Raw genomic sequence first — 11,872 nt, 5'->3', positions numbered from 1 at the left:
GGCTGCCACCCTTGTTGTTGTTGTAGTTATTGTAGCTATGTGTGTTGTTGCTATTGTTCCCGTTGCTGCAGTTGGCGGCGCTGGCGTCAGCCAAAAGTTCGGCAAGCATATTTAAACTTTTAGCAGTTGTTGCCATCGTTGTTGTTGCATGTTTGTTGGTAGATTTTTATGTGTACGAGTATGATTTTAATTCCATTAAAATTTGCGCGCAGCGTGCAAAATAAATTTTGGGACACAAAAACAAAAAGTGGAGAAAACGAGCAGACAAATGTCACATTAAAAAATATATTTATATTGCTACTTTTTGTGTGCGCGGCTCTAATTAAATGTGTAAATTATTGAACTTTTTAATTAAATGCGACAAGTGTCTACAAAAATTAAGCGACATAAACGAAGTGGTTGAAGGAAGGGGTAGCATTTAGGACACAGCTCACAATGTCCTTTCAAAGCTAAAATACAAATAGTGCTGGTGCCTTGATTGCAATGGAGAGTGAGTGTGCCATTGTGATATTTTCGTAAGCATCTTTAAACACTCAACTATTCGTCCTTCTTTTCCTCTGGAACCTCCCAAAAATATTCGTCCAAATGGTGTTCGTCCTTCTGCAAGTTGCGGAAGCTTGTATACTTTAAAATGGCACCTAAAAAGTGACATGCTAAGTAACTTTTCATTTTGAGATCATTTAGTTTTAAAATATACCCATAAGAATGCCACCGCCAATGGCAATGAGCAGGGTCATTCCGATTCCATACAATTGATGGACCGCTTGAATGCCAGCCTGGTGTTCATTGTCGGCTAATGAATTATCCCAGGCCGGAAAGACTTTCCAAATCTCCGCCTCGTAGCTGCCCTCAATCGTTGCTTGTGAAGCGTATATAATCGATGCTATGGCCGATATAAGTGCCGGCATTCCGTGAAGGTTGTGTACGCCGCAGGTATCGTGCAGTCGCAGATTAGCAGTAAGCCAGGGCTGAAACATGGAACAAAATTAATCATGATCTGATCAGATTTAAATTAATATTGCAGTATGCCAACACAATCTACAAAATTTCTGTGGGATGTCCTGCTCGTCTGCAGAGGCTGTAGACTCTTTTAAAAAGATAATATTATACATAATAAAATTTGAATATTATTCACCTAAAATTAAAAAATTCATTCTTCTCAACTCTCAACTTTCATTTCCTAACAAATATTGCAGTCCCGCAGACAGTTTATTTAAATATTCCTATAAGTGGAAGCAAACATTTTGCGGCAGAAAGGATCAATTGAACGAGTTGTGGATTTATTTCAATCCAATCCAATACTGTGTAACCCACAAACAAACATTAGCTTGTTTTATTCAAATAATAATTAGCATTCATCGTATTTTGTTATTTTGTAAGTTTCAAAAGCCACTTAACAAAACAAACGTTTGGTTTATGCTTAAATCCAGCTGCTTTAGAATATGACTATCATCTAGCAAGATTCATGCAGCATTCTAAATGATTGTTTTTAAAATTGAGCAATAAATATTAAATATAATCCTGGATTGAGATAATAGCTACAAATATATTTAGAGAAAAGAGATTCCAAATACTAACCATAAACCAAAGTATGACAACTACTATAATTTATACTCAATTTTTGTGTAAATGTCGTGCTGGGGCACGAAACCACCTTTATGATGTTTAATATGTGGGCCCTCTGCTAATTAGTTTGCATTCATCGTGTGGCGGCTACTTTCACAGTTTGTGACCGTTCCCTGCCAGGGGTTTGTTTGAAAATTGAATATTTAAGTGCTCACATGCATGCATGTGGGAACTCACAAAAGTTTGCGCAACTCAAAGAGCGGCCATTGCTTTGGCGTTTGAACGATGTGCAGCCAAAGTGCGCAATTTAGTGAGTAATTTGCATATGAAATTGAATTTAATGTAAAAGTGAAAAATACGCGTTAAACGTTATAAACGAACAACGCCCGGCATCCCCCAAAATACACCCCTCAGTCTTAAATTCAAGCTAATGCCATCCAGCCGTTTAAAAAGTGCAAATTTATGAACATCGCTCGAAATGTCACTGAATTACATGCCATTCTCCAGAGAAGGTGTGCCAAGCGCCCGTCGGGCAACAAACTTTACTCATTAGCGTCACATTTTTCACAAGCACGGGCCGGAGTCCTGACAGTCCAATGGCACTAATTAACAACTGCAACTTCAACGGCACATGGAAACGTTGCTCTTTGGTCATGTATCCAGCTCGGTCGGGCTCTAGACACATCTAGGCATTTGTAAGCATGCCTGTATAGTTTATACTTGTATGCCCCTTCCCCTTAACCCTTCTGTTTTTCGACAATCTGCTGGCACTTGTTTAACTTACAGTTAAATAGCGATAGCCAAGCACTGAAACAGTGCCGGCGATAATGCCAATTAAGACAGCGCCATGGGCCCCGATCAGAAAATTGCAGACTGTTCCCACGGCAACGCCGCCGGCGAGCGTCGAGTTCTGCACATGCACCATATCCAGCTTATTCTCATGGCTCACAATTGCGGATACAACGAAGGCGCTGACTGTAAAGAGAGAAAATCGAAAGCAATAACATTAGAAACTGTTTGTCAGATGGAGATGAGAAGTTCCAAAATTTAATTGTGCTCGTTTTTACTCTATATGTGCAGGTATTGGTACATATATGCCCTACCACAATATCTATGGTTATTATAAGCCTATACTTGCATCGGGCTAAAATAAGTAATTATACGTTGTACTCGAAATGCTAAGACTATACCAGAAACTATAAATGAAAAATGTAACATACAGATGGAGGCAGATTTGATCAGTATAAAGACACAAATCAGTTAGGCATGCCCGTCCATCTGCCATCTGATCAGCATAAGAGACAAAGTTATTTAACAAGCATGGGGAGGCGTGACAAAACCAATGTCCATATAGTAGCATTTTGAAGCGCCGCGTCGACATATACATAGATGCCCATCCGTCCTTATGAACACTAAGAACTTTGAATGATAATAACTAGGGCACCAAACTTGACTATACTATTATTATCCATTCGAAGAGCAAGCCTTACTTTTGTATATAGCTGCATAGGACAGAAAAATAACTTTATAACAGAGTAGCTTTTTATACCTTGTAGCCGAAGGGTAAAAAAGGTATATTAGGTTTGGAATCTCCGACCCCATAAGGTGTACATATTCTTCATCAGGATAGCGAGGGAAATTTATAAAGCTATATCCGTCTGTCAGTTCGTCTGTCTGGATGAACGCCTGGATTTCAGAAACGGCAACAGTTGCCCGACAGTAAAATACTCTGTACCCAGACGAACTTCCGGCTCTGAGTTATATGCGGCCATAGCAGAAGAAAAAATTATAAGAACATATAATTTGTGTTATTTTACGGTTTAAAGACAAATGTAAATGCTATTATTGATATCGAGAATGGAATTTATGTTATTTATGTTCTATTCTAATGAGTTCAAAGAGAGAGCATCCCAAAATTGCAGAATGCTTAGCTTGGCAAGCACATACGTATTCTGACTGCTTCGAACAATTCTTAACTACAAGTATTGTACACTACATTAACCAGCCAATGCAAAGTGGATGACTAAAGTCGTGACCAACAGGATCGCAGTTCATAAACAAAAAACTAATAAAAATGTAAACAAGGCCATTCATATGCCTGTGCTGTGCGTGTTGTCCTAGAAATAACAACAGCAGCAACAACCACACTTGAGTTTATTGCGGAAACACGCATAAATCTCAGCAAAGTAACACTAAATACCTAAAAATCTCCATTTTATTACCAAACATATGTTGCAGTAATAATAATTTGCATAAATTAGTTTAAAACCAGGACAGTGGCAAGTGCAAATAAGCAGCGCAAATCACAACACAGCAGCCACACAAGCAGCAGCAACAACAACAACAACAACAACAACAAAGGAAAAAACAACAAGAGCGACCAAATTGGCAGCAAGAAACCGCAACAATTTCAAACAGCTTTTGACATTGTCCAGGCTTCACAAAAGCGACCAGAAATTACGAGGCATGTCCCGGCACAAAGCGTCGGGCCAAGCAGCAGGCTGACAACAGATTCTGGCTTTAAAATCAATTAAACAGCTTTTTTACGGGCAACAGCAAGTACAACATCAGGCAAAGCAGAGCTAAGCCAAAAACGTGTTGATGTCGTTCTTGTTGTTGTTGCTGTTGCTGATTTTGTTGTTGGCTCGCACATTAAACAATTTAAATTAACGCCAATGGTGTCACTTGCGACTATAAAATGTGTTCTGTGCTCAACGTTGTTGGCTAATGCTGGCAGCGGGTGGCCGGGCTGTGGCGCGGGGGCGCGGGGGCGAAGAGCCACCCAGACAAGAGCAGAGAGAAGAGGAAACCGTCCGACTATGGTCGTCGTTCGCTCGTTCTATTGTGTATGGTGTGAAAACAACAACTGGGGCGTATTTTTGCTGTTGGCGCCGCATTTGAGCATCGAATGGCGTCCTCAGCGTCCTCATCGTCCTTGTCGTCCGCCATGCATGTCGCCGCACCCGCATTACCAACACACACCACCCACATAGACACCGACACAAGTCTGCCTCTAATTTTAACATTGAACCGAACCCCGGCTTTAGTTTAATTAAGGCAACAACTACCGAGACAAGTAACCAACCATCTGACCGACAGAACGACCATCAGCCAACCGGCCAGCCAACCGACCAACCGACCGACCATTCAACCGACCCGGCCGCCCGTTGACTCAACTAATCGCACATCCTTCCGCACAAAATGTCCTACGGCCGCACACATGTCGCTCCCTCCCGCCGGGCGATGGCACTTTTTTGGCTATCGCACCCTGCTCGTACCTCCTGCACCGCGTCCACATGGACTTTAATACTCGGCCAGACCACAGCCGGCCAAGTGTCGCACGGTGGTCAAGAGCGGGTCGCCAGAAGCCGCCCACAGCAGCTTGGCTTATCTCAGTTGCTTCTACTGCCTCGACTGACTCTACTACCTCTACTGCCTCCGTATACATTTAATTTGTGTTTTCTTATTTACATTAACCGAGCCAGTGAGCCAGCCAGCTAGCGAGGGAGCCAAACCAAAGCACACACACACACACACGCCATGTTATCCTTGCATTGGCCAGTAACCCATTGGTGTTGTTTTGGCTTTTAGCACATTTTCTATAAGCATGGTCAGAAACTAACACATACTCGTGTAGAGTACATGCACACACTTGTGTGACAATATCTACAGTTAACTACCAATATAAGGGAATTTAAAAATAGGACTAGTTTATTTTCGTCCAAGGATATGATTTAAAACGGACTTGGACTTACTATATTTTCACCTTCACCGAAGCTACTGTATACCCTTCACTGTACCTTACAACAACAACTTTACACTGCCAATATCTTCTTTCTCTGTCTATAACAACCGGCAACAACGAACTGACTAAATGAAGTATCTTTAAAAAAATAATATAACCATAGCTTGCCCATATAGCTCTCAATAATGTAGCTCTTTCAGAACAAAACAACTTAAGACTCATAAAAAAAATTGAGTTAACTGGAAAGTTGAACCTTGGATAACAAGTGTTTTTCTTATATATATATATATATATATATGTATACCTTATCTATATATCTTATCCCTTATCTCGAGCTCTGATTTCGCAGTCTATCTTAAGCTATAGTTGAACTAATCCAATCAAGTCGACAGCATTTCTAAAATAATGTAACCCTTAGTGTATTTCAAAACATATCTTCACTGTTTTACAGAGACAGCCTGGACTCTATACGGATGCAGCTTTTGCTGCTATGGCGCCGTTTTTATGTGCTGTACGTGTTCAAAATAAATTTTCAAATGTGTTAACGAAACTATTTGACATTTAATTTGTTTGTGAGGAGCATACATAAGAAGCTAAAACATTAAAGCTGCTTTTTCAATTGCTGCGCAGGTGGCGTGTTAATAGGCCCGCCAACATAATAATTAACGGATATTCTAACGGCCAGCAAGGAGACACTGCCTCTTGAGTCTGCCTGACGCTGAGTCTGCCAGGCTGGCGCTCCTAACTAATTGCAAATATTTGCACAGCCCCATCTCTAATGGCCACTCCAACCATTGCACATGCAAAGGAGCACATGCAAGGAGCAGTGCAGCCGGACTGAGAGCACGTGACTCACCTGTTGCCGCGGCTAATGACAGGAACGTGTTCAAAATTGCCCGTTCAGAGCCCGTGTCCTGGGCCAGTACCGAGTTAAAACTGGGCCAGTAAATCCAAAGAAACAAGCTGCCAATCATCGCGAAAAGGTCTGAGGTGTAGGTGGGCCCCTCGTGCTTCCCGGCCTCGTTCTGGTCCTTGCTCGGACGCAGAATGAATGCGACGGCCAAGCCAAAGTACGCGCCGAAAGCATGAACCGTTATGGAACCACCAGTATCTGTAATCTGTAAGAAAGGATAACAAATGGTAGTAGCTGTAAGTCAATTTTTTAAAAACGAACACCCTCGTATCTCTTGAGAATTAACATCCAAATAGAAAAAGTATTGTTTCTTAGTTTTTACAAACCATAAACCTATTTGTTGATTAATATCTTAAAAATTCAATGAAATAAATGAAATAATGAACGTTTTTGGTCAGCTATGCTCTATAATGGTTTGAATATCTCACTTCAATATAAAATGTTGAGTTCGGCATTACTTCTTTAATAAATTGTCTGCATAAACTGCAAATATTCGGCAACAAAGTGAATGGGTGATAAACAACTATTGTAAATCTTTTCCAATTCAAACTTCCTCAATAGATAATGAAGCAACTATATTTTGTATTTTTTAATGTTCTAGCTGAGGTTTAGTGTGGGATATTAAATCGAAAATACTTGTATATTCCACTTCATTTTCCAAACACAAAAAATACTTACTTTCAACACATTCAATGCCACAAATTCGTTGGCCGCAAAGAGAGCAATCTCCACAAGGGCCATGAACAGCAATTGTATGGGCGTGGTGCGGCCCAGTAAAGCGCCCATACTTATCAAAGGCACGGCGGCGGCAATGTCAGCATCAATGAGACTCTCCAGCGATAGCCTGAAATGGAAGAGTACATGATTGTTAGAGCATCTTAAAACAAACAAGTGTCATTAGCTGACCGGTGATATTTCTAATTTGCCCTTTACACACTTCCTTCTTTCCTTCTGTGTCAAAAACTTGCTTAACTTTTTGTTTTTGTAGTAAATATTAATAGTACATATGTGTGGATATGCTTGGTATAGATATAAAGACACAGAGAGAGAGAAATGTGAACCCGTTTGAAAACGGGAACATTTCTTGCTTGAAGGAGTTCAAAAATGGTTAAGTAGTAGTTATGTTGATTTGCAAAAAATGGTTTAAATTTGATAAAATATGTTCACATTTGGTACCAATCCGTAAAAGTAACCATCTTTATTTGAGCACCACGGCAATTCGTATATGCGACTTTTATCTAAAATAAAAAAAAGAGGGAGAGAAAGGGCTCATCACAAATACTATTTTCAGAAAAAAGGGTATATTCCAGGGCTTATCACAACACTATTTGCACAGTACTTCGACACCGACGACCTAAGGAGACGTTAGGAATTTCTCCTACTTTGCAGTTCTGTTTAACATTTTTGACTTTTTGTCCGGTTCCTTTTACTTCACTTAGCATAAATTGTCTCAGAGTTCCAATTTCCCAGCCAGGCCTTCCCGCACACCCCACGACTCATGACTTGACTTGCTCATTTAAAGTACTTGCTGGAATTCATTTTTGGACTTCAGACAATTTTCTGCTATTTCATAAGTATATTTGTTATGCCAAATAGCGTTGCCGTCTGCGTCCCTTCTCCTCCTACCACCAATTGGGAGTCGTGGCCATGGCCATGTCCATTTTGTGCGAGCATACGAAAGTGCAATTAATTAATGGCCATGAAGCAATTAATTATATGGACAAGGGCCATTTTTTGACTGTCTGTATACTCACATGATCTTACCGCCCTCCAGGTGCAGGAATCCTTTCATCAATATTGACCACTGCACCACTAAGGAGGCCAGGAAGAGAGTAAATCCAGTCGCACTGTAACCATATTTGCGCAGGAAGGTCATCAGAAAGGCAAAGCCAACAAAGATCATAACCTGGACATCCTGAAATTCTACAAAGAGAAGAGTGAGACAAATAACTGTGATGCATTTCTAAGCTTGTATGTGTTTGTGTGTGTGTGTGTGTGTGTGCGAGTGGCACGCTTATTAATTGAGTCAACTCGTTTCAATTAGATGCTCAATTGTCTACTGCCAAAAGTCAATTGCATTGAGATTGATGTCAGTATGGCTAGCGCGGCATCGTCCACTCGCCATCCCCACTCCACCACCCACCCAAGCCCACTTTTCATCAGCCATATGCATGTGCATGGTTGTGTGTGTGGTGGGTGTGTGAGGGTGCAATTAGTGTGAAATACTGTTTAATTTATTTATTATGAATTGCAACAAGTTGTTTACAGACGCATTTGCATAAATTGAAATTAATGACTTTAATTATTCATCTGTTTGGCTCGGACTCGGCACGTCGCTGTTTTCCACTATGGCCTCTTGTCTGATGCAAGAAGGCCAAGTAATTAATGGAATTGGTACCAAGGGCTCTGCGAAGACCACATAAAAATACTAAAGCTTCATTTATTTGTAATAAGTATAAATGTATATTAGACCGACACAATATTCCGTCTAACTAACTATTTTCTAATCCTGGATTTGTTGTGAAAGAGAATATTCTTGCAAATGAAAAGCAATACTGCAAACGTGTCAAATGAAAAGTTGTGAGCAAACAATTACATTTCATGTGAGAAAATTCAAGTTGTATTCTTCATATGTATGTATGAAGAACTATCATTTTATGCTTGCAGAGAATTTGCTCCAAATTTTTTGCGCTAAGCTCTCTACTTTTATATATTTGAAAGCAAAATACGAGGGCTGATTGTTGTGTGTTGATAAATAATCGGGCTAAGTAACAAAACTCAATATCTTGTAGTCGAAATCAATTTATTTGTTAAAGTAGTCCATTTTCTCACTAATGGATGTTTTTAATGAAAATAGGATCACGACAGCGATTTATGTCACACATATCAGAATATTTAATGAAAAGTAAATCTTTTTCACCGTCGGGATAAAATAAGATAGAGCGTGTAAAATTAAAATAAGTAAAATTTTTATAGAATAAGAAAGAGAAAGTATTGTATTTATGCTAAAGTCGGGTGTTAACTTTGAGTTAATCTGTACATTCATATGTGTAAAATATAAATAAATGCAGTACAGAGTTCAGCCAAAGCAGCAATAACAACAACAGTTGCGGGCAGTGCTTGGGTACAGATAACATATATAGCTATAACTTCCTTTTATATTGACCTATCATAATGAAATTTTTCTTACGGCAACAAAATCAATAACTGGGGTATTTAAATTTCATTCAAAAATGCAAACAATTACAGAAGTTATGGAAAATACTGTTTGCTGGAAAAAAGGGGGAGGGACGAAAATTCTGAAAATTTGGTGTCCCTTCGTCTAAAGATTGAGATATTAAGAATTAATTAAAAATGAATAAGTAATTATAAAACATGCACAGCGTACACACATAAAGCATCTTCATTTAAAATTTTGTGCCTCACTGACCGACAGACAGACAAGGCTGGATTGTCTCGTCTTGTCATGCTGATCAAGAATGTATATTCTTAATGAGGAACGGGTACAGGGTATACGTCAAGCGCGGCTTTAACGTTTTACTCGTTTGAAAAACTGGCCTTTTTACTGGAGCATTATTGCGCCCATGACATAATTGTGAAATTGGACCTAACTATTCCGTCTTCCTTCAGGGTGTTGGTTGCCCACATACCGATAAGTGATATCTTAAATATTATATTCCTATGATCTTGTAAATGTTTACGGTAACTTTTCTAAGTTTTGTTTTCGTGCAAAAAAATGTTCAGTTTGTAATGAAGGTGACTTACGCGGATATTTGGAAATGCCGCCTTCGCCCAGGGGCTCTGATTCCTTTTTGCCATCGCCATCCCCTCCTATTGCCATCGGCATCGCCCCCTTGTGATAACGCACGAATAGCCAGAATAGTACAAGAAAAACTATTTGCACAATCATCAGGGCAACATAGCCCGACACTTTCGCAGCGGGCAAATGCATTTTAAACTGTTGGTGAGCAGTTGCAACTTCGATGGAGAGCAACAGAAAGAGGAACAACAAAGGATGCAGCTTAAGTCCAACGCCGCAGTTGTTGAGGTGCTCGATTGGCTGATGTCTGGATGCGGGTCTGCACTTTGCACCTCCTTGCCGGCAGTCGACCGTTCAAATCCGCGCTGCTACCTTTCCAGCACGTATCTGGATACGTTAGGGAATTAGAGGCGTAAGTGGCTGCGTCGAGACAGGAAGTCTGCGCATTCACAGCACTCCCTTTACTTCACTGTTTCTCTGATGCTAGCAAATATTTGTGGGCTTGTTAGTTTTCACACTAACACACACACATACACTTCCACCCAGAGATACACACATAGACGCGTCGCGAGCGTGGACACGCTTAGAGCGAGAATTTGAGCTCGAGGCACGTCGACGATCTGTGGCTGTTGAGCACCACACGCTTACTGAAACACAACACCGCAAGCACTGCTCGTAAGCACGGTGGTTGGGCTTCTGCTTGGCGGCTCGCTGATGCCGGCGTCGCGGGCAACGTGGCGTATGTGCGATATCCACAGAACACTGCTAAGTTGAGCGATTTATTTTGCATGATAAAACTATTTGATTTAATTTCTTGCACCGCTAACGTCAGTGCCTCCCTCAGCGTGCTCGATGTAGCCGCTGCCGTTCTGAATTATTCACAGCTAGTGGTGATGGGCCCCTTTCCGTTTCGAGTGCGCGTCATTCGTTAATTCCACATTTTATTTAAATTGTTTTGCTTCACTTGCAAACAATTTCAATTTGAAATAGCTCTGCAACCGCCTGCACCACTAAAACGTAGCACCCACACCCTACCACGTCTTTGTGGTTGCTATTTACAACTTGATCCTCAACTCTCCTGTTCGCTTGTTCGTCTGCCCGCCTGTCCGCCTCTGGGCTCTTGAATGTCTGTCTTAGTGTTTGTGTCTCTATCTGTGTTTGTTTGTTTGTTTTGTCGGTCAATTGATTGGTAATTCGTTACAGATTTATGCTAAAGCAACCACGCAACCAGCCAGCTACCTAAATTAACCACTTACTGAAGTCGTATTGCATTTTGAATGTGGCAGGCAACTCGCACAAGGCGTCGGTGCAACTGTTTAAATATTTATGTGTGCGTGTTGCCTATAGTCTGTTTTGAGGTTATTCTCAAGTACAAGTATAGTTTAAAATCAATTTTTAGAAGGCGTTCGAAGACACTGAAAAGAAAATTCTAAACATCTTTTTAATAATTTGCACCAAGAATAAACTGTATTCTACAATAAATATAAAATTAAGATAAATGATGGCCTGCATCGATATAGACACGTCTATTAATGTGTCAAATAAATTCACTTACAGATACTTTTTAAGTTGCCTGAGTGTAACTTTTTATTTGATTTAAATATTTATGAAATTAGCTTTGTTCCAATAAGTGGTATTGATTTTAAAATTGTTTGCAAATCACATTTACATAGTTAAGCCTAAGGCGAGTCTTAACACTTAGCACACTTTAACATGATTGCCCATTCCAAACCTTATTTGATTAAAGTTACTCGTTAAAGTTATATAGAATCGCAAGTATAGAATCGCGCATACTACATGTAAGTACAAGTATATGAGCAAACATTATGATCATTGGGAAAGGATACAACGTCGTCTCTTTGTTTTTTTTTTATTACTATAACAACTG

The 11,872-nt window shown here is 40.1% G+C and overlaps 1 protein-coding gene across 1 annotated transcript; it reads right to left on the bottom strand.

Annotated features, from left to right (window-relative positions):
- Positions 1-269: 269 nt before the first annotated feature.
- LOC115622399 (ammonium transporter Rh type A) lies at positions 270-10,617 on the bottom strand. Its single transcript, XM_030516328.1, has 7 exons — positions 9,990-10,617; positions 7,979-8,147; positions 6,903-7,068; positions 6,168-6,429; positions 2,351-2,541; positions 698-968; positions 270-638 (listed from the first exon to the last, which is right to left on the bottom strand). The coding sequence occupies exons 1-7, from the start codon at positions 10,174-10,176 to the stop codon at positions 538-540; spliced, it is 1,347 nt and encodes a 448-aa protein (XP_030372188.1). The 5' UTR covers positions 10,177-10,617; the 3' UTR covers positions 270-537.
- Between the last annotated feature and the right edge of the window lie 1,255 nt (positions 10,618-11,872).

This window comes from Scaptodrosophila lebanonensis, unplaced genomic scaffold (assembly GCF_003285725.1).
Source record: "Scaptodrosophila lebanonensis strain 11010-0011.00,11010-0021.00 unplaced genomic scaffold, SlebRS2 tig00000043-arrow-pilon, whole genome shotgun sequence".
In the NCBI taxonomy this organism is placed as follows: Eukaryota; Metazoa; Arthropoda; class Insecta; order Diptera; family Drosophilidae; genus Scaptodrosophila; species Scaptodrosophila lebanonensis.
This window is presented reverse-complemented; position numbering and strand designations above follow the sequence as displayed.

What these genes read in the sequence shown, in the direction of transcription:
- LOC115622399 (XM_030516328.1), bottom strand. Translation starts at nt 10,176, where the DNA reads ATGCATTTGCCCGCTGCGAAAGTGTCGGGCTATGTTGCCCTGATGATT. An exon ending in CGGCATTTCCAAATATCCGC is followed by an intron (nt 8,148 to 9,989) that starts GTAAGTCACCTT and finishes TTCTCTTTGTAG; the next exon opens with AATTTCAGGATGTCCAGGTT. An exon ending in GTCATTAGCCGCGGCAACAG is followed by an intron (nt 2,542 to 6,167) that starts GTGAGTCACGTG and finishes CTCTCTTTACAG; the next exon opens with TCAGCGCCTTCGTTGTATCC.